General features: G+C 41.7%; 1 protein-coding gene and 1 non-coding gene across 3 annotated transcripts; one reads left to right on the forward strand and one right to left on the reverse strand.

The window, feature by feature from the left end:
* The first annotated feature begins 1801 nt into the window (after positions 1-1801).
* vash2 (vasohibin 2) lies at positions 1802-23327 on the forward strand. 2 transcript variants are annotated; one of them, XM_070926075.1, is made up of 8 exons: positions 1802-2162; positions 8967-9055; positions 9236-9292; positions 10253-10327; positions 15201-15438; positions 15547-15690; positions 18266-18384; positions 23210-23327. In XM_070926075.1, the coding sequence occupies exons 1-8, from the start codon at positions 1842-1844 to the stop codon at positions 23277-23279; spliced, it is 1113 nt and encodes a 370-aa protein (XP_070782176.1). In that variant the 5' UTR covers positions 1802-1841; the 3' UTR covers positions 23280-23327. The 2 variants fall into 2 exon arrangements, with proteins under 2 accessions (XP_070782176.1, XP_070782177.1); XM_070926076.1 differs by lacking the exons at positions 9236-9292; positions 10253-10327 and having other exon boundaries at positions 2067-2162.
* trnat-ugu (transfer RNA threonine (anticodon UGU)) lies at positions 11658-11730 on the reverse strand. Its single transcript has one exon. It is a non-coding gene; the product is annotated as a tRNA-Thr (tRNA).
* Positions 23328-24663: the final 1336 nt, after the last annotated feature.

Genomic DNA, 24663 nt, shown 5'->3' on the forward strand with positions numbered 1-24663 from the left:
ACTGATATTCTGTCTGTATTTTGTGATGTGTGTGGATAGAATTTTGTTGTATGAATAATTCTATTGTAATCTACTCTGTTCAATTCTATTCGGAGAACTAACCTCGTCAAGCACCTGAAAATTAGCAAAATGTGCAAAATCAACAGTTGCAACAAGAGGCAGAAAATCCCATTTGTTGCAAATATCTCACTTGTTGACGCCTTCGTCTATCAAAATCCACCAATCAGAAAGCACCGTCAGTTCCAAATATGGAGGAAAGTATTGTCCAGCCCGCCCCTCTTTGTTGGCTCGACCAATGAGAAGCCGGCGACCGATGGTGGCTGCCGGGGAGTCGTGCATCGGAGGGATACGGGAGAACAGTGGGTAGCTAGTAGGACCGTTTCATCCCCAATGATTTCATCATGTGAGGGATTGAAGGAGCCTTCTTTATCAGCATGAAGTCGGATTTTCTGGGGAGATAGTTGATACCGAGGCGCCGTGCAGGCTGCTGACGGGGAGGAATGCGCGGAGGAGGACATTTTCCCGGACTGGGGCGGTGGGAGGCGACGGCCCCCGCCGTGTTGTGAGACCGAAAGAGAGGACTAGTGTCAGCTAGCTAGCGAAACAGGAGCACTTCCGGAGGATATTTTCAAAATAAAAAAAAGCTCCGACGAGAGCACGATTCGTTGGTTGAAGATTTCGAAATAATACGTTCACTGACACAGTTAAAGCCCTTACTGATGAGGACTTAATGGGTTTATGAGTATGCTGCAACGATTGGTAGTACGTATTCTGTACATACGCAAGATCGACGAACGTGCTGCTTTTACTTTCGTGGCGTCTTCCGTATACCCAGCCCAACGGTTGTTAGCTCTTGCTAGCTTGACACATACAAGAAGGGGTGAAGTTACAAAGCCTCGAACCAAAACAAGTCTTTACAGCCTGCAGTGGACAACGACGCCTCGTTATGAATGGGACCTACCTCGTCTCACTGTGTGTTTTTCGAGTCAAATGCCTTTTAAACCGCAGCAGCTGTCGTTTATCTGAAATCGGAGCCCCGGTGGAAAACACGGTACGGTTGGATTAACGTAATATCGGGTGAAATATTTCAGCGAAAAATCCCTGATATCGATATGAACTTGTGCCAGTGGTGCTCACTTGTGAGTTTTCAAGACATGTTGTTCTGCAATAAGGTATGTCTTTTAACTTTGTGCATGCTGTCAATGAAACTGGCATTAGTTTGTTTTATCGTCCTGAAGGGTAGTTAGCTCCGTTTCTAAGTCCTAGCTATACAGCATTTGTTGATTTTATAATAACCTTTTTGTACCTCATAATGTATTTTAACTTACCTTTGGTACCCTTGGCTACTTGTGTTATTCTCTGTGTTGATTTATTTTCATGTAGCTATAATAGGATCTATCACCTAATGTGCTCCTGTGGGACATTTTGGACTTGTGATTCTTGTACACAATATGTATGATTTTTACATGTGTTGCAAGATTTCTATGAAAGAAATCAATCCTGGTCGACTCTTGCTACACTGGGGAGGATTTTGCCTCCCTATAGGGATTTGTTGTCATGTTGTCAAGGCTTCATACTCATCATTCCTCTTCCAAAATAGGAAAGGCACAGATCCTCTTTGGGGGTGCCTACTCACCTTATTAAACAGTATCCCTCTTGTACAGAAAGTGTACTGTGCTGTAGACCTAAAAGCATATACCAACATGGACATTTTTTTTACCCTGCCAGGTTTGCCCGTTAAGATCAACATGTACCGTCCAGCACTGACAAACAAGAAGAAGCTCTTGTAGCTGGAGGAGGATTGCCTGCCCTAACTTCTCCTCCTGGCCCTCCTGGGATCAATGACGGGACCCAACTCCCCAAGCCGAACCGGCACCTCTCCGGCTAAGCTGAGCAGGCATGGCCGGTCCAAGAGCACCAGCTCGCACTGCCTCCTCCGCTGCAGCACCCAGGAGGAGTCCTCCACCTCTCCCCCTAACAACAGTTCCAGGTCCCCTGGGGAGGAAGAGGAGAAGGATGGAGGGGTTCTTTTCTACGTTAACAGGACCGGTTTTCCCATTGAGAGCGTAACCTGGGAGAGGATGTGGTCCCATGTGGCTGCTGTGCACCCAGAGGGCCAGGAGATGGTGGACAGGATACGCAATGCTGCATACCTTCCCAAGGTAAGCCAGCTGTGATTGGTTCATCCCTCAGCATTCGAAGTTGTTGAAGCTGAAGCAGGTTTTTGCGTATATTGTCATTATTTCAAGAACTTCCCTTCAATTTAACACTGTTCGTTGTCTTATTGCCTCTTTGTCAAACCTGTTTTATAGCTGGAAAATATAGCTGAAAGATTATTTCCATTCATAGTAATAGATGGCTGTCCTGTCCTGTCTCATATCTCCCCCCTTTTTGAAAATCATTGTACTGTTTATTTATATCTTAAGCATAGACCATATTTTCTAGCATTCAAACCACATCTACGTTGAGGAGTCTGTTATTAGGCAGGATTTTGATTGTCCTTAAAAGTGATTAACTATTAAATTCCATTTTAGAAGCGTGTTATCATTTGGTTGAGACATGAAAAATCAACACAACTGAACACAGGAGGTGTTCACATGACAGCAGCAATACGTTAGAGGTTCATGGAAGTGCATTCAGTGTTAATGGACTCTTCTATGAAGAGTTTCCTCATGGAACCCTCTGGGGTTCCCTGTGGCTACTTAACTATGAAGGAATCCAAAGGTTTCTGCACTTTTTAGCGTCAGAATAAGCTCTGCTGTGACAAGACAGGATGGATGAGTGTGAGAGCTGCTCAGGTTTCTTCCTGTAGGCTGCCTGAAGAGTAGTCGCAGGCTACATGATGTGATGGACACATTGAGGTGTGTATTCAGTACGCACATGTTGACAGGGCTCATCGCTACCTTGCTGTGAGGGCGCTGGTGTTCTGTCCTTATCAAACATGCTTGATATTTGCAGCACGATGTTGATTGTATCAACTATTGATTATTTTCATTATGAATTAGTTTGTGGATTATTTAGTCTATAAAATGGCAGATAAAAATTGCCGTCACAATGTTTCGGAGCCCAAGGTAATATTTACAAATTGTCTTTTTTACCCTAACTCAAGATATTTAGTTTAAACAAACTGCATCTTATAATATTGCTACCTCAAGACGTTCTCTTTTCTCCCGGCGTGCGTGCTGTTCCGACGTCAATTAGGAAATTGCGTTTGTGATATGAGTCAGGGCGTCAGATTATGTGTCTCCTAGTCAGTGCGAGGCATAATGGCTGTCTGTGGGGAAATGTGTTCACAGTTGCGTCGCTTAGGTGTTAATGTCAACCTGTTTTCACACTCTGTTTCACAAATACACGCACTCTGAGGTGTATACTCACACACACACTCGCACACAAATGCATCACATTACCATGACAACAAGTGTGCTAAATTGGGGCACCATACCTGTCAAGTGATGTTAATTCTGCTTTTTGGATTTGTCGCAGTGTGTGTGTGTGTGTGTGTGTGTGTGTGTGTGTGTGTGTGTGTGACTCATTGTGACTCCAGAAGCACTACTGAAATGATGTGAAATTGCGATGAACATTTTACACTATTTAATGATGTTTTACAGACTAAACTATTAATGGAACAAGTATTCAACAGATTAATCGATCACTTACATGCAAGTCTGTAAAATTTCAATAGCAACAGTAGTAGTAGTAATATAAACATCAGTATTAATACTAATAGTGTCTTTATTATTGTGCAGCATTCTTTGTGTAGCAGCAGAAAAGACAGAAATATGTGCAACTGGTTCTTCAGGGTGAAAGAAGTGGCACCATGATACACATCTTTGGTTGTTGCTGAGGCCCCGCAGCCCAGATTTTTCTCATAGTTTTCCTGTCAGTGATTTGGATGAATGCTTGTTGTGTTTCAGGCTGTGGAGGAGGGAGTCTGGTTGTTGTTTAGCTCTACTAATTGGCCATGTGGTCATTAGTGACCCGGTTGGCTGGCAATACCAAAATCCCCTACTGTTGTTCTGGACAGAGGGGCGACAGGAGGACGTGCACACAAACAGACAAACACACCAACCTAGATAAACTTTACGTACACGCACACTCATTAGCCACTTGTCTGTTTACAGAGGCCTTTGGCCATATATCATAATAGTTTCAGATTTAACGTTTCGATGCTCATGAATATCACAGTCTCAGCCAACTGTAATTGTAAAGCCATTTGGAAGGCTTTCAAGTGGGAAAATACAGTATGTCACTGTAGGAGTGTGAAAACCGTATCAGCCAGTTTACTTTGCTGTTAATAAAAAAGAAACCACCAAAGACCACTAATGACAACAAAATGTAATACTATTTTCAGAGAAACATTGTGCTTTTTATTATTTGGATATGCTAAACTAAAAAGGCAACTAAGCACAATAAGTTTAAAAAGTAAAACTCTCATCCAGTGTAATTGGACAAATATGAGACACGTTGTTCCTCATTAAATTAAGTCGAGTTTTGCATTGAATTGCTTTGCTGGGGCGCTGCTGTGTACAGTATGGGTGCTGTATGCATGCACTTAGGTGTCTGCTGCGTTTGCGTTGCAGTATTGTTAATATGCAACCTGACTCTGGTGTGTGTGTGTGTGTGTGTGTGTGTAAGGTGTGAAAGCAGGTGGTTGCCACAGATACAGCTGCTGATACACGGACCCAGGGTTAACTTCTCTTAGAGAGGGTAGGAGGGAGAGACGAGGAATAACTTTATTATTGGGACAAAGAAAATGAGAAAGATGACTTTCAGTTTATCTGAATGTAGAAGGTGTAAGTCTGTTTCATTATCAATTGTAGGCTAGCCGGTGTAGGTTTTTTGCGATTGTGCTGCTGTGTGTAACATTTAACAATAATAAAATAAATAAGAGACAGTTGCCACAAACAAGTGAGAACAATGGTGAGAAGAACTTAGGTTGTAGGTTGCTTTTAAAATGCAACATGTGGTTGTCGTGGTTGTCGTGGTCCTCTCAGGTAGACTTAACACGGTGTACATCTGTGTTATTGTCAGTGACCAGAGTCCATGCTGCCGCTCTCCTTGCCCTCATTAACAGAATTGGAGTCTTGGCACAGGGACCAAATAATCCTTCTAATACAATCTGGGTAGTGGATAATCTCTGGATACCAACTGGACAATCTAAAAACAAAACTGGATACAGCTCGTCTGAACAAAGATCTCTGTAAGAAAAATTGGAAAACAAATCTTTTAATTGAAGATATGAATTCAGTATTTCTAAAATATATATATATTATTAAAAGTGGACTATAATTAGATTTTTTTTGGCCTTTCCATACCTTTCTCAGGAAATAAAACTTATTGGTATGCCCCATAAACAAAACGTGACATGTTTGAAATTGACCATTAACCATGAGTGTGTTGTCATCAGCAGTTGTGTGTCTCCAAAAGAAGTAGGATAAACTTCATTTTTCATTTCCATAATCCATCGTAGTTCCATTGTTCTGGAGTAAAATGTTTGTGTTCAAGCCGTGACAATAGGATTTTATTTTGGATGGCGTTGGATGACATTTTTAGCATTCCTACCAGGAGAACAAGCTCAACAACATACAGTAACAAAAGAACAGCAATTAGAAGCCACAGCTGTATGATAAATGGGACAAAATGATTACATTTTTATGGGATGTCTTAGTGAATATAACTGTGGGTTACACATCTCGGGGTCCACATGAACTGAAATTGCCATCTTGTAAATGTCTGTCTGCAGAAGCACGGGTCATTTTGTCTAATTCAGGACACAAATGGCATGTTTTGGACTGGATGTTGATATGTATGGATGCCTGCCAACACGGATTAGTTTGGACAGATGTGCACTGAGGCAAAGAATTACAGACTACAGCAATCCTCAGTCCTCAAGAAGGTGTTCTTTAGTGTGATTACTGTAGCCCTGCTGCAAATCAAGCCACAGCTAAGCACTGCTGTCAGTACTGAAGTAGTAGAAGTCCATACAAAAAAGATGATTGAAAGAAAAAGGGAGTCTCATGTCAAGACATTTTCTAATTAACTTTTTTCTCAGCTGCCTCTCTTGCCACACACACACACACACACACACACACACACACACACACACACACACACACACACACACAAAGCGAGAGAAAGGCGTTCCCGGGGATGTCCCGCTCTAAAGATATCTTGCAAGAAATACGATCTGTCTCTCTCCATCTTGCTCGGTTCTTTTTTCCATTTTTAATGCACACAGAGCAAAAGTGCTTCAAAGGTAATAGAGGACACTGCCATCTGTAGTGTCTCTTCATCTGTAAAAATGCTCAGGGCCGTGCAGCTTCAATCTACTTTGGTTTGACTTGTTCCTGCAGATATTTTACAGTTGACCATTACCAGGCAGCATGGGTAACTTTTAAGATACTCTTGTTGCTTCTAAGTTAACTTTCAAGCTTCTTGTCCTTATGTTTTCCTTCAGCCTTGTATTGATTTTGTTATGCTCTGCTTACGCTCATTGACTTTTTGTTTTTCTTTCCTCAACCACCTTCTACTCTCCACCCCCCCCCCCCCCCATTTCCTTCCAACAATTCAAAATTCAAAAAGCAGGAAGTTCATAACAGATATTACAAGATATCCATTTTTTCTTGCTCTCTCTGCTCCATGTTTGGTCTCTCTCTTTCTCTGGTTACAGTCATTCTGTTTTTGTCTCTGCTGGGTGGGTCAGGTTGCCAGCTTGCCTCCAGGCCCTGGAGAGAAAAAAATAGAGCTGTGTAAAAAATGTGAAGCACGGTGGAAGTGATGAGGAGGGAGGACTGAAAAGACAGGGTGACATAAGAGAAGATGGAGAAGGATGGGGTGTGACAGAGAGACAGAGATGAGAGCACGAAAGGAAAGGGAAGGAGAAAACAAAAAGGGAGATTTCAGATAACTATGAAGGGGAAGGAGAAAGGGCAGAGGAGGAAGAGAAGAAGGAAGAAGATAACAGAAGAGGAGGTAGGGGGAAAACAGGAAGGGAGGCAGAGACAGATTAAATACCAGCCTAAACTGGGAGTATGAAGTGATGCTTTCCCAGCTGAACTCTTAATGAAGAGGATGCATGGCACTCATCACTGACTCTGCTGATCTCATTTACATGTTTATGTTTTAGCCATTTAGCTGCTGCTGTTTCCCAGGGTGATGTAGGCTACGTCCACACTGCACCTAAAAGATTTGACTTCTCCATAAGAATGCTAACTCCTCTGTAAATTCACTCACAGTCTGGATATTAAAAACTGCAACAGCTGTAAATTTTTCAGGCAACATCAAATTTCATTAGTCATAGTGCTGACTTTCCACCAGAGCTGCCCTCAGCTGTTATTGGAGTAGTAGACAGCTAAAATGCTGCAGATTACATTAAATGCTTCATAAAAAGTAATACATTTGCCATGCTATATTTTTTAAAAGGCGCTGTGTTTGTGTTGTAAATATTTTGCAAAATGAGAATCTGAAACACAACTGAGTCAGCATGCAGGTTGTTCGTGCTTTGCTCAAGGACACACTGAAAGGTCAGACGGTTGTTGGTGGTGATTGAAACTACTGCATTTAAAATCAAGCCTTTTTTGTATGGAAGTTCTGCACTGAATGTGATGGTGGCAGCTCTAACTGACATTCCTCTGTAGCAGATGAGAGGAGAGGATGATAAAAGTGAGGGATCACCAGTCATCTCAGTCCCTGACCCAACAGAAAGCAGCTTTACAGTGTGTGTGTGTGTGTGTGTGTGTGTGTGTGTGTGTGTGTGTGTGTGTGTGTGTGTGTGTGTGTGTGTGTGTGTGTGTGTGTGTGTGTGCGCCTGCCTGCCTGCCAGGAGATGCAGCCAGTGTATTACGCCTTAGTGAGGATTTTACTACATGGGAGATTATGCGGCAGTAAAACCTGCTATTTACTGCCCTTGGCTGGCAGACTGGTTTCTGGATAAATAGAAGAGTGACCAGTTGGCTGATTGTTTTACTTACTCACTGACTGATTGACAGGTTGACTGGTGGGTCTTTTGTCTGGTTTTGAAGGCTGATCTACTGTTTGTATTAACGGAGTGGTTGAGTGGCTAAATGACTGTTTTATTGGCTGAGTAACAGGTTGAATGTCTGAAGTACTAACTGGCTGAAAGCAGATGAGAGCCCATATAAATTTCTCCTTGTGACTTTTGAAGATCCATTAAAATCTTATATGATTGTGTGTGAGTGTGGAATTTTTTTTAAGATGTCTATAGTGTGTGGTACCATAGTACATATTGGGAGATCACATGTGCCCCAGTTTTATATCAGGACCCCAACCATTTTGAAAAAAAACCCATAATGTATCAGGGCTCATGTTATCCTGTTTTCTTCTTCCTCAGCTCGCTTTTTATACTGTAAATAAACGGTGAAATAAAAACCCACAGGAAATGATAGTGCTGCTGCTATAGTTCACCCTTCCTACACAAACACACACACACACACACAGGCTGCCTGTGTGTCAGAGGAAGTGTCGGTTTGTGTTTAAGTCTGACTCACTCTCTGCTGGTGTGGTTGTGTCCTTTCATGAAGCCACATCTGTGACCTCTGTTTCCCCTCTGAAATGGTTCCTGTTGAGGTGAAACGTTTACACAAACAGCAGCGTGGTTTTCATTTTCACCACAAGCCTCTCTGCTCACAATGTATGTGTCTGTTGGCCCATTATTTCCTGAGGCTACCCACTGCCAGTATCAGTGGTGATCGTAGCAGTAGAAATAGCTGCATTATTGTCTTGTGAATGTTCTTTAATGTGAGAGTAGTAGAAATAGTTGACTAGTAGCCAGTGGAAACGTATTCCAGCAGAACGAGCTATAATGAGTCACTGGACATTGAGAAGGCAGATTTTTAAAGATGGTGGTTCAGGGGCTCTGAATGTTACCACATGTCGATTTCCTGGAAATAATTAATGATCTGTCTCTCCGTCTCTGTCTCTGTCTGTCTTCTCTCTCTCTCTTCCAGCATGCTGTTCCCTCCGTCCCGACCTTCAAACCATCCATGTCGGTCCCAGACTGGCTGGTGGCCATCCAGAACTACATGAAGGCTCTGCAGTATCCTTTAACACACACACACAACACACAGCAGCACGCGTTGCCATGGCAACAGATGTCATGATGACATTTGCTACACCTGTCAGGTGAAGTTAATCTGCCTGTGTCTCATCACAGACTTTACATCCAGCTTCAGGGGCGCTCTGTCCATACTTCTGTTGTCCCTAACATGTCTGTCAGATACAACCACACAGGAACCCAGTTCTTTGAAATCAAGAAGAGCCGTCCACTGTGTGGGTAAGTGGACTGCAGCTTTGAGAAGGACGTGGGATATATCAGATGAACAGCAATCCATTCATCAAGCACCTCTTTGTGGTTACTGAACAGCTTTCAGTTCATAATTAGCATAATCGTGTTTTGCACACCTAGAAATGTTTTCATTTGTTTGATTTTATTTTCTCTTTTCAGTTTAAGTTTTGAATTAAATGTGCTTGAAGTTGAACCAAATAGAAAGCAATGTTTCGCTACACTGACGGAGACATGGCTAACAGTAGTGAGTAAAACTGTAAATGCATCAATTCACAAACAATACATTTGAAATTGGGTCATTGAAGAGGTGGGGTTACTGTGAACCTTGTAAATGCTTTATTCAAGTCCATAGTTTAATCTGGTTACCCTCAGTAATCCGGTTATAATGTGGGCCCAGTGATCATATGATGGAGGAGATCTTGATCTAATCGAGGTAAAAACTCCAGCAGTTGTTTTTTGTTCTGCATGCACACAAAACTCTAGTTGCCGTAACTTATGGCGGCTGATTAGTTATTGATTTAAAGGGCAACTTTCTGGAGCGGTGAGCAGGGAGCTCACCAACTGTGACCTTTGACCTCCCTGTAGAGAGTGGGAAAAGAAAAGAGAGCTCACCTATAGAGATCAATAAAACCTCACAACATTACATAACACTGAAGCCTAGTGTTTGCAGTAATGCAGTTCCTCTCATGACACAGGTTTATAGATGCATTAGTTTGGGATGTAACAAACTGCCATCCAACATACATATAAAATGAGTTAATCTGATGTATCTGTAGTTTTCCCATAAATTTGAAAATTGCTCTTATTCCCTCATATTTCTTCTCTTCCTATTCCTCCTCTCGCCGTTCTTCTGCCTCTCCTTCCTTCCTCCTCCTCCTTCACCTCTTCTTCCTTTTCCCTGCCTCCCACTCTCTTCATCTCCTCCTCATCTTCTTCCTCCTCCTCCAGGTTGATGGAGACGGCGAGAGAGATGATCAGGGAGTCTTTGCCAATCAAGTGTCTCGAGGCCGTCATCTTGGGAATGTATCCTTTCCTGTACGCATGCGCGCGCACACACACACACACACACACACACACACACACACACACACACACACACACACACACACACACACACACACACACACTCCAAGCACTAGGCCAAAAGGTTGTTTTGTTATCTGTGGGTGAAATCAATGAGACATGTTGCTATAATATCCTAATGCCCCCCCACCACCGCCACCCTTTCCAGCTCTTACTGATCCGTGTTGCCTGGCAACAAGCCCTCTTCTAAGTTTAACCCCCCACCATACACACACACACACACACACAAGCTTAGTATCACTCGGCAGAGTTTACATTTTAAAGCAGCAGTCTGTAGTTTTCGCACCAGCTTCAACATTTAATTTCCAGAAAACCTTTTTTTTTTTTGTTGCTCCGTCTAAACAGATTTGGTTTGACTATAAAGGCCAGTTTAACAAATCAGTGGTTGCTTTTAGTCATTATGTCTTGATATGGAGCCTCTGTGGCTAAACATCTGTTGAAGTAGGCCCTTGATCCTTGGTCCTTGATGTTCTTTCTATCTCTATTACCTCTTGATCAGCATACAGATGTGTCGGTCATCACAACATCATCGTTTCAGATGCTGAGGTCCAGACTGGCCACTGACCTTGTTAGTAATGTTTGTTTCAGTCTCATTTAACATTGTAAATCTTTGTGGAAGTGCTGGAATGATAAACTGATAAATCAGTTGGCAGAATCAACAAAAACTGATTCATTTATCATGTAAAAATATCAAGCATTCGCTGGTTCTGGCCTTTTAAATGTGAGGAGTTGCTGTTTAGTTGTCTTGTTCTCTAACAGGATACTAAGCTCTGCCCAAATATAATCACCCACACTACAGGATATAAAGAAGCTAATATGTGGCATGTGGTGCAGTTTGGGTTAACAGTTTTTATAGGATTATGATATGTCTGTCAACACACGAGAGACTTCTCTGCTTCTGTGAATGGATGGTCCAGTTTCACATGTGCTAGTTTCACAGTGGCTTTTCTCCAGGGCTGTCAGGGTGGCAGCTGACAGTGACTTTAATTGAGACTGGCTTTAGCCCACAGATGAAAGGAGGAGAGAGGCAGGGAAAAATAGAAAGTGGCAAGAGCTCAATAGAAAAATAACGTAAGGGCAAAGGAAAGAAGGGACATGTGAGCGAGGGGGAGTGAAGAGGAGACAATCTATCCATGTGAGTGATTTTCTTCTGCTTGGTGTCCTTTAAACAACCTCGCAGTGTCACATTCATATCAGCGAAGGACAGTGTGTGTTTGTGCAGTGTCACCTTTCACTGGGCCTCGAGGTCATCCACACCGAAAAAGAAACTAGGCCCCAGCGAGAATTGAACTCGCGACCCCTGGTTTACAAGACCAGTGCTCTAACCACTGAGCTATGAGGCCTTACCTGTTGGCAGAGGTGAATGAATGACCTTTTTAAAGGTAATAATGAGGACAATAAAGAGGAGGACACACCCTGATACCAACCCAACCAGTTGCCTCCGTCAATGACTTAATGTCAACATACGCAGGCACTGCACTGGGCTCTAGGGTCAGTTTAAAATGCCCAGAAACATGCAATCAGACATTAAATACTGTGAAAAATAACACCTCTGCTGTCTGTGGGGACCCAGTGGAATTGAAAACTGGAATAAATTAAATCTCCGCTTAATTGGATTCAAGTCAAAATGTAATCAAAAGTTACATTTTGACATTTTCATCTTTTTTAGCTCCTTTTCTACACATTCACCTCAACAATTCATGTTCTAGAATATATCTGATGACAATAAAGAGTGTTTGGAGAAGACAGGAGTAGAAATAGAAAGAGGAGAAAGAGGGATGAATAGCAAGTGTTGTTGTAGCTTGTGGCAGTTGGAGCCGTCTGTCTTTCTGTCTGTGTTTCTGCCTGCAGTCTGTCCTCTGCCGCTGGTTCCTTTCCGTCCCTGTTAACAGTGATCTGAACTCTCTCCAGGATGTTCAGGGTTTATCTTGGGGCACACCAGCTCTTTGTGTGTCTGATTGTATTAACCATCACCGACTAGTGTTTTGCTAGAGTACAAAGCAGCCTCAAGGTGAATGATAATCTGAGTCTGAACTTATTTCTAAAGAACTTTTCAAAATAAAGTAACAAAATGCTACCGAGTAAACTAGTCAATATATAAAGACTACATGAAGCCTTTAGAAAGTGTATGGCAGGATGTTTGGGGACAACTGAACAATTAATTACACCCCCATGTGCTGAAAATCTCTTTCCATCTGGTTGCAGTCAGCCACAAGAGTGTTAGCTGGTATTGTGCTATAAGGCCTGTCTCATTCCAGTTCATCCCAAAGGTGTTGGGAGGTTCTTTCATGCCAAAGTGGAAAAAACATTTATTCATGGCCCTGGCCTTGTGTAGGGGGCATTGTCATGTTAAAAACAGGAAAGGGCCTCCGCAATCGGTTGCCACAAAGTTGGAAGCACACTATTTATTGTCTAAAATATCATTGTGTGCTGTAGCATTAAGATTTCCCTAAATTGGAACTAAGAGCCTTAAGAACAGCCCATACTTGTGTGTCCACATGCTCCTATTTCAAGACCATTCCCCAAGCTGCTACTGGAGAAACTCAGAGCCTGGAGTTTACTTATGATGAAGATGAGGAAAGCACATGACTCTCTGTAAAAAGGCACCATACATAAAGAGGATTTTATGCCTTTTCCAGTATTTTCTTATCTTGGATCTTGCCGCTTTGAAACTCAGCGACTCGAGGAAGAGAAGGGGGGAGAGCGGGTGAGAGAGAGAGAGAGAGAAAGAAACGGCGATATGGGGATGGAAAAGGGAAAGGAATAGTGACAGAGAGAGTGAATTTAAAAATCCATTGGATTAGCTCTGCATTATATCCATAGATAAGGTTTCTCACTTACCTCACAGTGAAATACAGTGTTTGAAGGATTCAGTATTAAAGCCTGTCCTCTGTTGACAACAGCTGACTCTAATACTGTTTACAAAAAGATAGATGGTTAAATAGAACGGACTCTTGGATTATTATAATTATAATTTTCACTTCCATTTGAAAGCAATAAAGTGTGTGTAAGAAAGGGGGGGGGGGGTGTTGTACTCAACAGCTATGTTAAAATTGACAGCTCTCTTGTAGTGGTTTCTATGGCAACCATCTATCAGAGGAAAGAGGGGATGCTGCAACACACACACACACACACACACACACACACACGAAATACCATGAAACAGCTGTTTGTACAAAAACTTTTATTGTTATTATTTTATTTGTTATTTAACTGTACTATTTGTACAGACAGTAAGCCATCTAAATGTTTTTGTACTTGGCTGTAATGCAGGTGGCACGTTGGTCAGGCCATGATTCATACCCAGGTGCTCTCCAAGCATCTACATTTAGATTTTGTCACTTAGACAGCACACAGAATTTAGAAACTGGTGATGGCTTAGTGAGAAGGATTTCTTAGACTATAACTGTGGAGGTTTTGGTAGTTTCTTCATTCAGTAGGCCAACCTCCCCTGTTCAGATCTGGGTTCTGCTTTAAGACTGCAGGCTTCCCTGCAGACACACACACAGTCATGTTGATGCACATTGGTATGTGTGTGATCAGTGGTCTAGTTGTGTTGATGGCCCCTTGTGAATATTTAATGAAAACACAGCAGCGCGGTGGCGACCGGGCTGCTGAGGTGACGGGCAGGCAATCTGACCAATGACAGGCCTGCATGGACAGAACAGAGCAGATGGTGGGCTACTGGCCGACAAAGATACTGTCCAGATCTGTGTGTGTGTGTGTGTGTGTGGTTGCACAGATTGCGACAGTTGGATCCGTGCTAGTGTTGAGCTGTGCAGTCCACAGCATGATTCCTGACTAAATATAGACCTCATTCAGTTATCATTTGGATAGTTTTGAAAATTTCCATCTGAAACATTTCATCATGAAGTGGACCAGTTTTTGTGGAATGAGCACAAACTCAGAAATCTGCGTTCTGAGTGATGTTACGCTCTGCTTCCAGTCATCATCTGACACTCTTGAAGTCTCCTTTTCTCTCCCTGAGTCCAGGTTTTACACCTTGAAGGTTATGTTGAAAAATGTAAAATGTTCAGAAATGAATCTAAACATACAGCAGAAATTGCAGTGGTATGTTGGAAAACATAACATTGGGGTTGAGGTCTTGGTCACAGTTAAATATCTTACTGAAAATTAAATCTTCCGCATTTAGAAAGCGGTGTGAATCGATGTTGTTGGATTTGAAGGCATTGTGGAGCAGGAAAGGAAAAGAAGATTAGAGCGAGGGGTGGAAATTATGTGGATGGAAAAGAGAAAGGGATGAGGAGGTCAAAGGTCAAGAGGTGCACAGAATCACTCGATATCTCCTAGTGAGATGCTGAGTTAACCACACGCACATACCCTGGACATGTATCTTCACCTCCTCTGGCTTCTGATGGTACCAGATAGTCAGTTCATCTATCTCTCTGTCTCTGTTTTTCTTGTTAAATAAGAGAAAAACACAACAGTGAGTCAGACGGATTCAGTCAGACAGGAGGAGCTGCACAGACACACAAGCTAACGCACTTTGGCTGTCACAGAGCCGTTGTTTACCCTGTGGCATTTTCATAGCATTGGCCTTCTGAGAGTCAGACTGAATCTAATTTCGCATGACTCAAGCTGCTGTGCTTCCTCCGCTGTGACAAATCCTAACAAATACACTTTCACTTTCAGGTTTGTACTCAAATGTTGTTTTTTATTTCAGCTTTGTAGTCAAATGTGCAGCTCCAGGGGTGCAGTCAAAGTGTGTCTAGATTAGTTCATCTAATAAATCCAGTCTTAAAGAATGAAATATACCCTCCAGATCCTTCCTTAATTCTGGCGTGTTGACCAGCTACCTGACCAACGGGCTGACGTCTCTCGAGCGTTTCCCCATCAGCTTCAAGACCCAGTTTTCGGGCCACTGCTTCCACCACGTTGTGCTGGGCGTCTACTGCAACGGCCGCTATGGATCACTGGGCATGAGCCGCCGCCAGGACCTGATGGACAAACCACTGACCCACCGCACACTGGGAGAACTGGTGGCCGAGTTCGAGAGCTCCTACAAGAGATACCAGCACACTCTGAAGAAGGTAAGAGAGGGGATGAAGGAGGGAGGAAGAGATATGCTATGGAGGTACGAAAGACGTATTAGTAGTGTCAGTAAGGGCGTGTTTGATTTGAACCCCTGCTTCTCCCAGGTGAAGATTGGCCTGTATGTGCCTCATGACCCCCACGTCTTCCAGCCAATCGAGTGGAAGCATTTGGTGCTGAATGCTGCCCGACTGGGAGCTCAGGAGATGAGGAAGGAGCTGGAGAAACATGGCCGGGACATGAGGATGAAGGTACGCACACAGATTACACACAACTAGTTTCTTCACTGAAGCCATAATATAGATAAGAACACTGAACTCTTGATCGTGCTTGATGTTCAGAACCTTATAAAAGGTTTCAGTAGTAAGGTTAAGGTCATGGGTTTCCTACAGTCCACCTGTGTTAATCAAAGTACATTATAGTTTTTAATAAGAGAGATGATTGTACCAGGATCAGAAATGAATGTTTACTCAGAAGACAAATGCCCCTGCAGCTACAAGAACATGTGAAACTCTCTTTTCCCTTTTGTTAAGCGAGTGAGTGAGTGTGCAGCCCGAAGCAGGAGAATAAAATTGGCACCATGCAGCCAGAGGCAGAAGAAAATACAGACTTTCACACAAACCACAATATAAACCAACCAGGATGCTAACAACAGAACAGAGTAGTGAAAATGGAACGTTTGGGATTCCAGGAGAGGGACAGAAGTAAAACCGTTGTTAGTGGTTCTACTATTGGGAGTGTTTATATGCCAAAATACAATACAGACATGTTATTTCATAGTTGAATACAAAAGAAAAGAACAAAATGTCTCTCAAGATCAGATCAATACACGCATGCACATAAAACAAACATCGTTTATTGATGGTCACATGTATTACACGTGCTTCCTGAATTTAGCAAATTGACTTCAGGTTGTGCTGCATTTCATTTTCTTCTAACACGGTTCCTACCTGCTTTAGCACTCCTGTCGCAAAGTTGTTTATATTCACATTTTACTTTCTTTACGTAGTTTTTTGTAGCCAGTACTCACTTTTAATCCCAGTGCCTCTGTCTAGACTTTAGGTTGAAATTTCAACAGCAGGTTGTCTCGTGTTCATCATCATCGGAAACCCTTTGAGAGTGAACAAGGGAAACACCTTTTTATTATATTTTTCCATGAGACCAGAGATGGATGTAGTTTCCTTTGGGCTGAACATGGAAGATAAACTGTCAGGAATGATTTAGGGCACGATGGGGAAGGAATGTGTGTGAGGAAGAGATGGAGACGCAGAGAAGTGGGTTGTTTGTGGTTAAATGTTTTATGAACCCTTGGGTTTTTATGTGTAATTTTCTATGGGTTTATTTTTTGTTTTCTTTCCACGTTTTTGCATATTTCTGCAGCACATGCAATTCTATGGAGGCGATATGCGAGTGTGTGTGTGTGTGTGTGTGTGTGTGTGTGTGTGGTTGCGTGTGAGATGCTGGTGGTATGTGCACTGCATGCCAGCAAGATATGTAGGTCAGTGAGATTGCAGCTGTCGTACACTTAAATGCTATCACACACACACACACACACACACACACACACACACACACACACACACGAAAACACAGACGCACACGCAGTCAGACTGTGGTCAGCTGTGTCGTGGTTTGTGAGACTTTGGTATAATCTCTGTTGTACTCCAGAGAATGTGAATTTATTATAGACTTTAGTGTGTGTGTGTGTGCACTCATGTACTTCTATCTTTATAAGGACCAGTTGAGTTTTAGGTCATTTTGTTTGTTCCTGTGTGAGGGTTAAAGCCTGGTTTTAGGGTTAAGGTTAACATTAGGTTTTTTTTTAGTGGCACTGCAGTACGGCACTGACAGTCCTCACAAGTATACACTTAAAATAGTTTGGACTGCGAAGAACTCACAGTAACACACTACCAGACTATCGCATCAAGGGCTGCATATAAAACTTACTGAAGTCATACTAAAGCTTAAAGCAAAAAAAGGCTGTAGGACATGTGAGGTGGGAAACATGCGCACACACACACACACACACACACACTCTCACAGACCCATATATCTATCAGAACCACATGACAAACGTGACCAGCTGTGAAATATGAGCCACTTCCTGGCTTTTGCTTTGTCCGGGAAAACTCACCATCCGTGTTCATCCTGCAGTTTTCTTCTCCCGCTGAGTTCTTAATGATAGCTTCAAGTTGCTGTTAAACTCACACACACACACGAAAGGCCTCATTTGTAGCTTTAAATTGTATTTTCTGCACGATTCATGTGTCACAGCAGTTTTTTGAGATTGAGGAGGATTAAAAAAAGAATAAAACATCACACACACTCACATTGTTCACAGTGGCTTCACGGCTGCACTCTCTGCCTTGCAGCTGAATAGCAGCAGTGGTTGTTTGCGTCATGCTGGCATAATTTCTGTACATTGAAATGCCCGAAGGAGTTAATTAGCTCTTTGTGAGGGTATAGCAGGGTGTAGATAGAAAACCAGCATGTATCCTGTGCTTAATCGTCTTCACTGGGTGAGTTATTTCATGAATATTGTGGCGCTTTGGTTTGTCGGTTTACTGATGACAACAGGGACTCTAAAATCGTCCATTTAGTGCTGAAACGCCTTTTTCTGTTTGATATCGCTGTAAATGGAGTGTTTAAGTATTTAAAGATGATACCTTGGGCTCTGAGGAATTGTGATTGGCATTGTACAGCAATGTGACATTTTGTATTTGCCTATATGATTGATTGATATTGATTAATGCAGTGAAAATTATCACAAAAATAAGGATATTGACTGGTTTTTTTGAGGGTTTTTGTGTGATATTCTTTTGTTAGATCCTGAAATCGTCCAGTGCCCAGTCACCAATCAAGGAGCGGAGCCGGGGGAAATCCTTATCACCACGGCGACGACAGAGCAGTCCCCAGCGACGCTTCACACAGCGCAGAGACAAATCGTGAGTGTTTTCCATCGCTTGTCTATCTGTGCCTCGGGACAGGAAACTTGATGGTGTGTGTGTGTGTGTGTGTGTGTGTGTGTGTGTGTGTGTGTGTGTGTCTTGTATGCTCTTTTCCAAACCATCTTCACTTTTAGCAGCAAGAGTTTTAAACAGAGAAAGACTCTGGCTGGTTTCCAAACTTACCAGTGAGTTCACCAGTGTTTGAATGGTGGATGCTGGTATTTATCAACCCTCGTGTGCTCCTTCCTTCCTCCTCTCCTCCCTTCCCCTCTTCCCTTTCGCTTCATGGCTCTGCTCTTCAGGTCAAGGAGAGTTCAGACAGAAGTGTGTGTGTGTGTGTGTGTGTGTGTGTGTGTGTGTGTCTGTCTGTCTTTGTTGCTGACAGCTCAGCATTATCACCAGGCAGACGAGTCCTTGTTCTGTTCAGCTGACACTTGGTGTTGTCATCATGGTGTGTGTGTGTGTGTGTGTGTGTGTGTGTGTGTGTGTGTGTGTGTGTGTGTGTGTGTGTGTGTGTGTGTGTGTGTGTGTGTGTGTGTGTGTGTGTGTGTGTGTGTGTGTGTCACCAAACTCAGCAGCAGAGTGCCTCTCTCCTTCTGACTGAGATTCAGGATGTAAGGCTGCTGATGCTGCAAGTAAACTAATAATCCACATACAGAATCTGAGAGAACATAAAACTGAACTCCATAGAGAAATCTGGAAATTTAAAGCTGCTTTGGTCAGTGGTCACCATACACGTATTGAAGAACATGACTGAAGATCTTGTTTGAATCATCAGGAGCTAATCTTTAATGTGGCATTAATGCAATCCTGCAGTTATGAAGGATAACTGACTTTTTAAATAGATTTTTCAAATAGGTTTTACTCTTTTTCATCTGACTACCTGGCCAATGAAAGAGACGTTTTCAGACACATGGCTTTTTTCCCCAATTGCTATCTTAGTTTAAAGCTGTGTCAAACGAGTTAAAAGAGTAAATCAAGTCATGTCTAATGTTATTAATGTAATATCTCTTGCAAAACGAGTGTTGGATGAGAAAATGTGTTAAAACTCTCAATTGAAAGTTCTTTCAGGGTTAGCAGCTCTTAAAAACAGGGTGACTCACCACTCCGATTCAATGGCAGGGAAACTTTGACACACACACACACACACACACACACACACACACACACACATGCAGGACGCTGAGTGTGTTGTGTGTGCTGTCAGCTGTGTGGTGGGATGTAACACAATCTGACTTGGACAACAGCTGCAGCCCAACCGTGCTGCAGAGTCACCACAAACACACACGCTCCACTGCAATTAGTGACATTCCCGGTGTTGCCGTTTGACGTGACACTGCGATGACCTTTCTTATGAGAAGCTCAAGCAGGCTTAACTGTCTAGTTATTCAGACGTGTGTGTTTTAAAACAAACAGTAACACAAAAAGAGGCTTTTCCATTTCATCTTTTTTTCAGACACCCAAAACTGAACCAGTTATTAGATCATTTAAGACAAATAATAAGACCATAAATGCACTTCAGCTATACAAACTGGTTTCAGACACTGACTTATTAAATCTTCAGTCACCACAAGGAGCTGCAGATAAACAGAAGCTTGCAAGTTGGACTGTGAAGAAGTTTTCTTATTAGCGTGAATCTGCTTCTTTTCCCTTCAGGGTTCAGTCAGATTCATTGTTATTTTAATCTTCGTAAAAGCAAAGCGTCTCATCAGTTCAGAGAAACAGTTTAAATGGTCAGGACGCAGCAGAACTGCACATTACCACTTTAAGCCACTTGAATGTGGCACTTAAAAAGCTATTACTGTTATCAACAGAGCTCTTACACACTTAACAACATGTTGCCACTTCAGACAACTCCAGCAGAGACGGAGTAACAATCTGCTGCTGGTTTAAACAGCGCAGAGCACGGACGCTTCTACAGCACAGGCTTATTTAAGCAGCATGAGTAAGACACTTCAGGAGGCTGCATGCTACACACACACACACACACACACACACACACACACACACACACACACACACACACACAATACAAGACAAAACGAAATTATGTGAAATAGAAAATATAAAACATGTCTTGAAATATATTAAAAACAACACTCAAATAGATTTTAAAGTACAATTTTGTGAACTTCTCACTTTCTCGCTTCCCTCTGGGCAGAGATGGTCAAATAGATAAAAGATAGAAGGAAAGAAAGAAAGAGGAGCGATTAGAGAAGAAGACAGGAGGAGAAAAAAGAGCAGAAGAAAGGAAACGATGTAGAGGGAGAGAAGACGAGGCCTGGCAGAGGAGAGAGGAGGACAGATGAAAAGGATTGGCTTTGACAAGTAACACTTCTCGTTGATGTGTCACAGTGACGGCTTCCTTAGCAGAGAGGATGAAGAAAAGAGGGAGGAAGAAGAGAGGAGAGAGCACTGAGGATTAAATCTGATGACTTTCTGGCTTTCAGAAGCTCCAACTGAGAAATGACAGGAAGCTGAATCTCCTTCTTATTTTCCATCTTCTTCATGTCTTTTACTTTCTTCTTCATGTCTTTTACTTTCTTCTTCATGTCTTTAACTTTCTTCTTCATGTCTTTTACTTTCTTCTTCATGTCTCTTACTTTCTTCATGTCTTTTACTTTATTCTTCATGTCTTTTACTTTCTTCTTCATGTCTTTTACTTTCTTCTACTTTCTTCATCATGTCTTTTACTTTCTTCTTCATGTCTTTTACTGTCTTCTTTCTTCATCATGTCTTTTACTTTCTTTTACTTTCTTTTTCTTGTCTTTTACTTTCTTTTTCTTGTCTTTTACTTTCTTTTTCTTGTCTTTTACTTTCTTCTTCATGTATTTTACTTTCTTCTTCTTGTCTTTGACTTTCTTCATGTCTTTTACTTTCTTCTGCTTTCTTCTTCATGTCTTGTACTTTCTTCTTCATGTCTTTTACTTTCCTCTTCATGTCTTGTACTTTCTTCTACTTTCTTCTTCATGTCTAGTACTTTCTTCTTCTTGTCTTTTACTTTCTTCTTCATGTCTTTTACTTTCTTCTACTTTCTTCTTCATGTCTTTTACTTTCTTCTTCATGTCTTTTACTTTCTTCTACTTTCTTCATCATGTCTTTTACTTTCTTCTTCATGTCTTTTACTTTCTTCTTTCTTCATCATGTCTTTTACTTTCTTTTACTTTCTTTTTCTTGTCTTTTACTTTCTTTTTCTTGTCTTTTACTTCTTCATGTATTTTACTTTCTTCTTCTTGTCTTTGACTTTCTTCATGTCTTTTACTTTCTTCTGCTTTCTTCTTCATGTCTTGTACTTTCTTCTTCGTGTCTTGTACTTTCTTCTTCATGTATTTTACTTTCTTCTTCTTGTCTTTTACTTTCTTCTTCATGTCTTTTACTTTCTTCTACTTTCTTCTTCATGTCTTTTACTTTCTTCTTCTTGTCTTTTACTTTCTTCTACTTTCTTCTTCATGTCTTTTACTTTCTTCATCATGTCTTTAACTTTCTTCTACTTCTTCATGTCTTTTACTTTCTTCTTGTCTTTTACTTTCTTCTACTTTCTTCTTCATGTCTTTTACTTTCTTCATCATGTCTTTTACTTTCTTCTACTTTCTTCTTCATGTCTTTTACTTTCTTCTTCTTGTCTTTTACTTTCTTCTACTTTCTTCTTCTTGTCTTTTACTTTCTTCTTCATGTCTTGTACTTTCTTCTTCTTGTCTTTTACTTTCTTCTACTTTCTTCTTCTTGTCTTGTACTTTCTTCTTCTTGTCTTTTACTTTCTTGTACTTTCTTCTTGTCTTTTACTTTCTTCTACTTTCTTCTTCATGTCTTACTTTCTTCAACTTTCTTCTTCATGTCTTTTACTTTCTTCATCATGCCTTTTACTTTCTTCTTCATGTCTTACTTTCTTCAACTTTCTTCTTCATGTCTTTTACTTTCTTCATCATGCCTTTTACTTTCTTCTTCATGTCTTACTTTCTTCAACTTTCTTCTTCATGTCTTTTACTTTCTTCTTCATGTCTTACTTTCTTCAACTTTCTTCTTCATGTCTTTTACTTTCTTCATCATGTCTTTTACTTTCTTGTACTTTCTTCTTCTTGTCTTTTACTTTCTTCTACTTTCTTCTTCACGTCTTTTACTTTCTTCATCATGTCTTTTACTTTCTTCTACTTTCTTCTTCATGTCTTTTACTTTCTTCTTCTTGTCTTTTACTTTCTTCTACTTTCTTCTTCTTGTCTTTTACTTTCTTCATGTCTTGTACTTTCTTCATGTCTTTTACTTTCTTCTACTTTCTTCTTCATGTCTTGTACTTTCCTCTCCTTGTCTTTTACTTTCTTCTACTTTCTTCTTCATGTCTTTTACTTTCTTCCTCTTGTCTTTTACTTTAAAAAGGTGCACTGCAGAAATCTGGAGGAAACAAACTGTTCTAGTTGTATTCAACATTTTTCAACAGGTTGCGCTGCTCATGTCCTGAAAGCATTTTCTTCCTTATAAAACATTTAGAAACCTAAATGTGAATATTTGCTGGTTCTCTTAGTCTTATATGATAATAAACTGAGTATCTTTGGGGTTTTGACTGCTGGTCAGACAAAACAAGCAAAAACAAATTTCAACCTGGACTCTAAGAAACGGCATTTTCTTTCTCATATTTTATCAACCAGATGATTAATCAGTTATAGAGAACATACTTTCAGATGAATTGATAATTAAAATGATTGTTAGTTGCAGAGACAGTTGAGGTCTGTACTAGTTTAGTTCTACTGTGCAACATCTAGGACGAAATGTCACAACGCTTCTTTTAGCAGGCAATGACTGTGTGAATCGCTCTCTGTTTGTCTGTCAGGCCGGCCTCGGTGGAGAGGAAACCTCCGGAGCTCAGCACCCTCAACGACGGCTACCAGATCCGCATCTGATCCCCTGCTTCGCGCCCCAACCACCCCAAATCCGTCCAGCCCTCTGAGCCACCCTGATCCTAGTCTCTACCTGCCACCAGTGTTTTTAGGCGAGGAGTCACTGCAGCTGGAGCACCTCAGCTGGACTCGACACAGACAAGGTGGATGACGAACGCACAAAAATATGTTACAAGAGCTTCTCTGAGCTTGAACAGGAAGGACTTCTTGAAAGCTGAGACAAAAAGGGCCAGTTGGTCTGGTTTTAAGACTTCACGGGGGGACATTGTTTACCCATTTAGTAGCAACGAATCCTTGACAACAGCCTCATTGTCACACGCAGCCTGAGAGTGGCTGCTCTTTGTTTCACAGCGACACATTTCAGTCATGTAGCTGAAGCGTTTACCCTCTGATGGAGGAGAAGTTCAGAAGAAGTGATATTTATTTATTTCTAGATTTCTCACATTTCAGTTGGCAGGAAGAAAGGAAAGGCTGGGAGCCGTCGTGCCCTGACAACAGATGTACCCAAGTGTTTCTGTGAAGGGCTACAACAGGAAGTGAGAGGGAGGAAAAGTAGATATTTGTCAGTACAGATAGTTGAACATATTCTTCAGAAGTGGAGAGACAATTAGCCATGCTGGAAGAGTCACAACAAAAAGCTGTGAGCTTCTCTTTGCACAAAACACGACTGAGAAGAGATTCACTTATTGGCATGTTATTGTCTAAAATGATCAGCCATCTTTATGCCACTTCTGTAGCACAATTTCACTGCTGAGACTCGAGGCAGTTAATATCTTTTGTCAGAGATGGGAGGCGATGACTCCACAGGTTTTCATTTTGTTGTCAGTTTTCCAACATGGCGGTGTTGGTAGAGGGAGGCAGGAGATGCACAGGTGTAGCTGTTGTTATCCCACTTTCTTCTTCTCACGTCTGCTCGACTACTGCAGCACTTTGACTTCGTCTTTAAGAAAATGCTCACTGAGGGAATGTTTGAGGCACACTTTGACTTTTCCAAAACCTTCCCGAAGCGACAGCAGTTGAAATACGATGACTAAGGAGACTTTCGTGTGCAGATTCTATTGATCAGAATGGACGAGTCTAGAATGAGGAGAGGACGTTCAATAAAGTATGCAGGCAAATCAAAGACACAGAGTGGATAGAGAGGAGGATAAAGGAGAGGAAGAGGAAGAAGAAGAAGAAAAGGGGATTGGGGAGGGGAGAGGGGGGGTGATGTAGAGAGGAGTCACTGCAGAGGATCGGAGAACCATCATCAGAGCACTGCGGCAAACATCCTGCCCCCCCCCCCCCCCATTCTCCTCTTCCTCTGCCCTCTGTTGACACATAACTGAATACATTACCACAGCTCTGTTCCCATCCCAGCTTTGAACGTCAGAAGGAAAAAAAAGTG

The sequence above is a fragment of the Enoplosus armatus genome, chromosome 19 (genome assembly GCF_043641665.1).
Source record: "Enoplosus armatus isolate fEnoArm2 chromosome 19, fEnoArm2.hap1, whole genome shotgun sequence".
NCBI lineage: Eukaryota > Metazoa > Chordata > Actinopteri > Centrarchiformes > Enoplosidae > Enoplosus > Enoplosus armatus.

Bases quoted from the DNA above. Each gene is read 5' to 3' on its own strand.
- vash2 (XM_070926075.1), top strand. From the start codon at position 1,842: ATGACGGGACCCAACTCCCCAAGCCGAACCGGCACCTCTCCGGCTAAG. The intron at 15,439-15,546 runs GTAAGAGAGGGG...TGCTTCTCCCAG, and splicing joins ACCAGCACACTCTGAAGAAG to GTGAAGATTGGCCTGTATGT. The intron at 15,691-18,265 runs GTACGCACACAG...TTCTTTTGTTAG, and splicing joins GCCGGGACATGAGGATGAAG to ATCCTGAAATCGTCCAGTGC.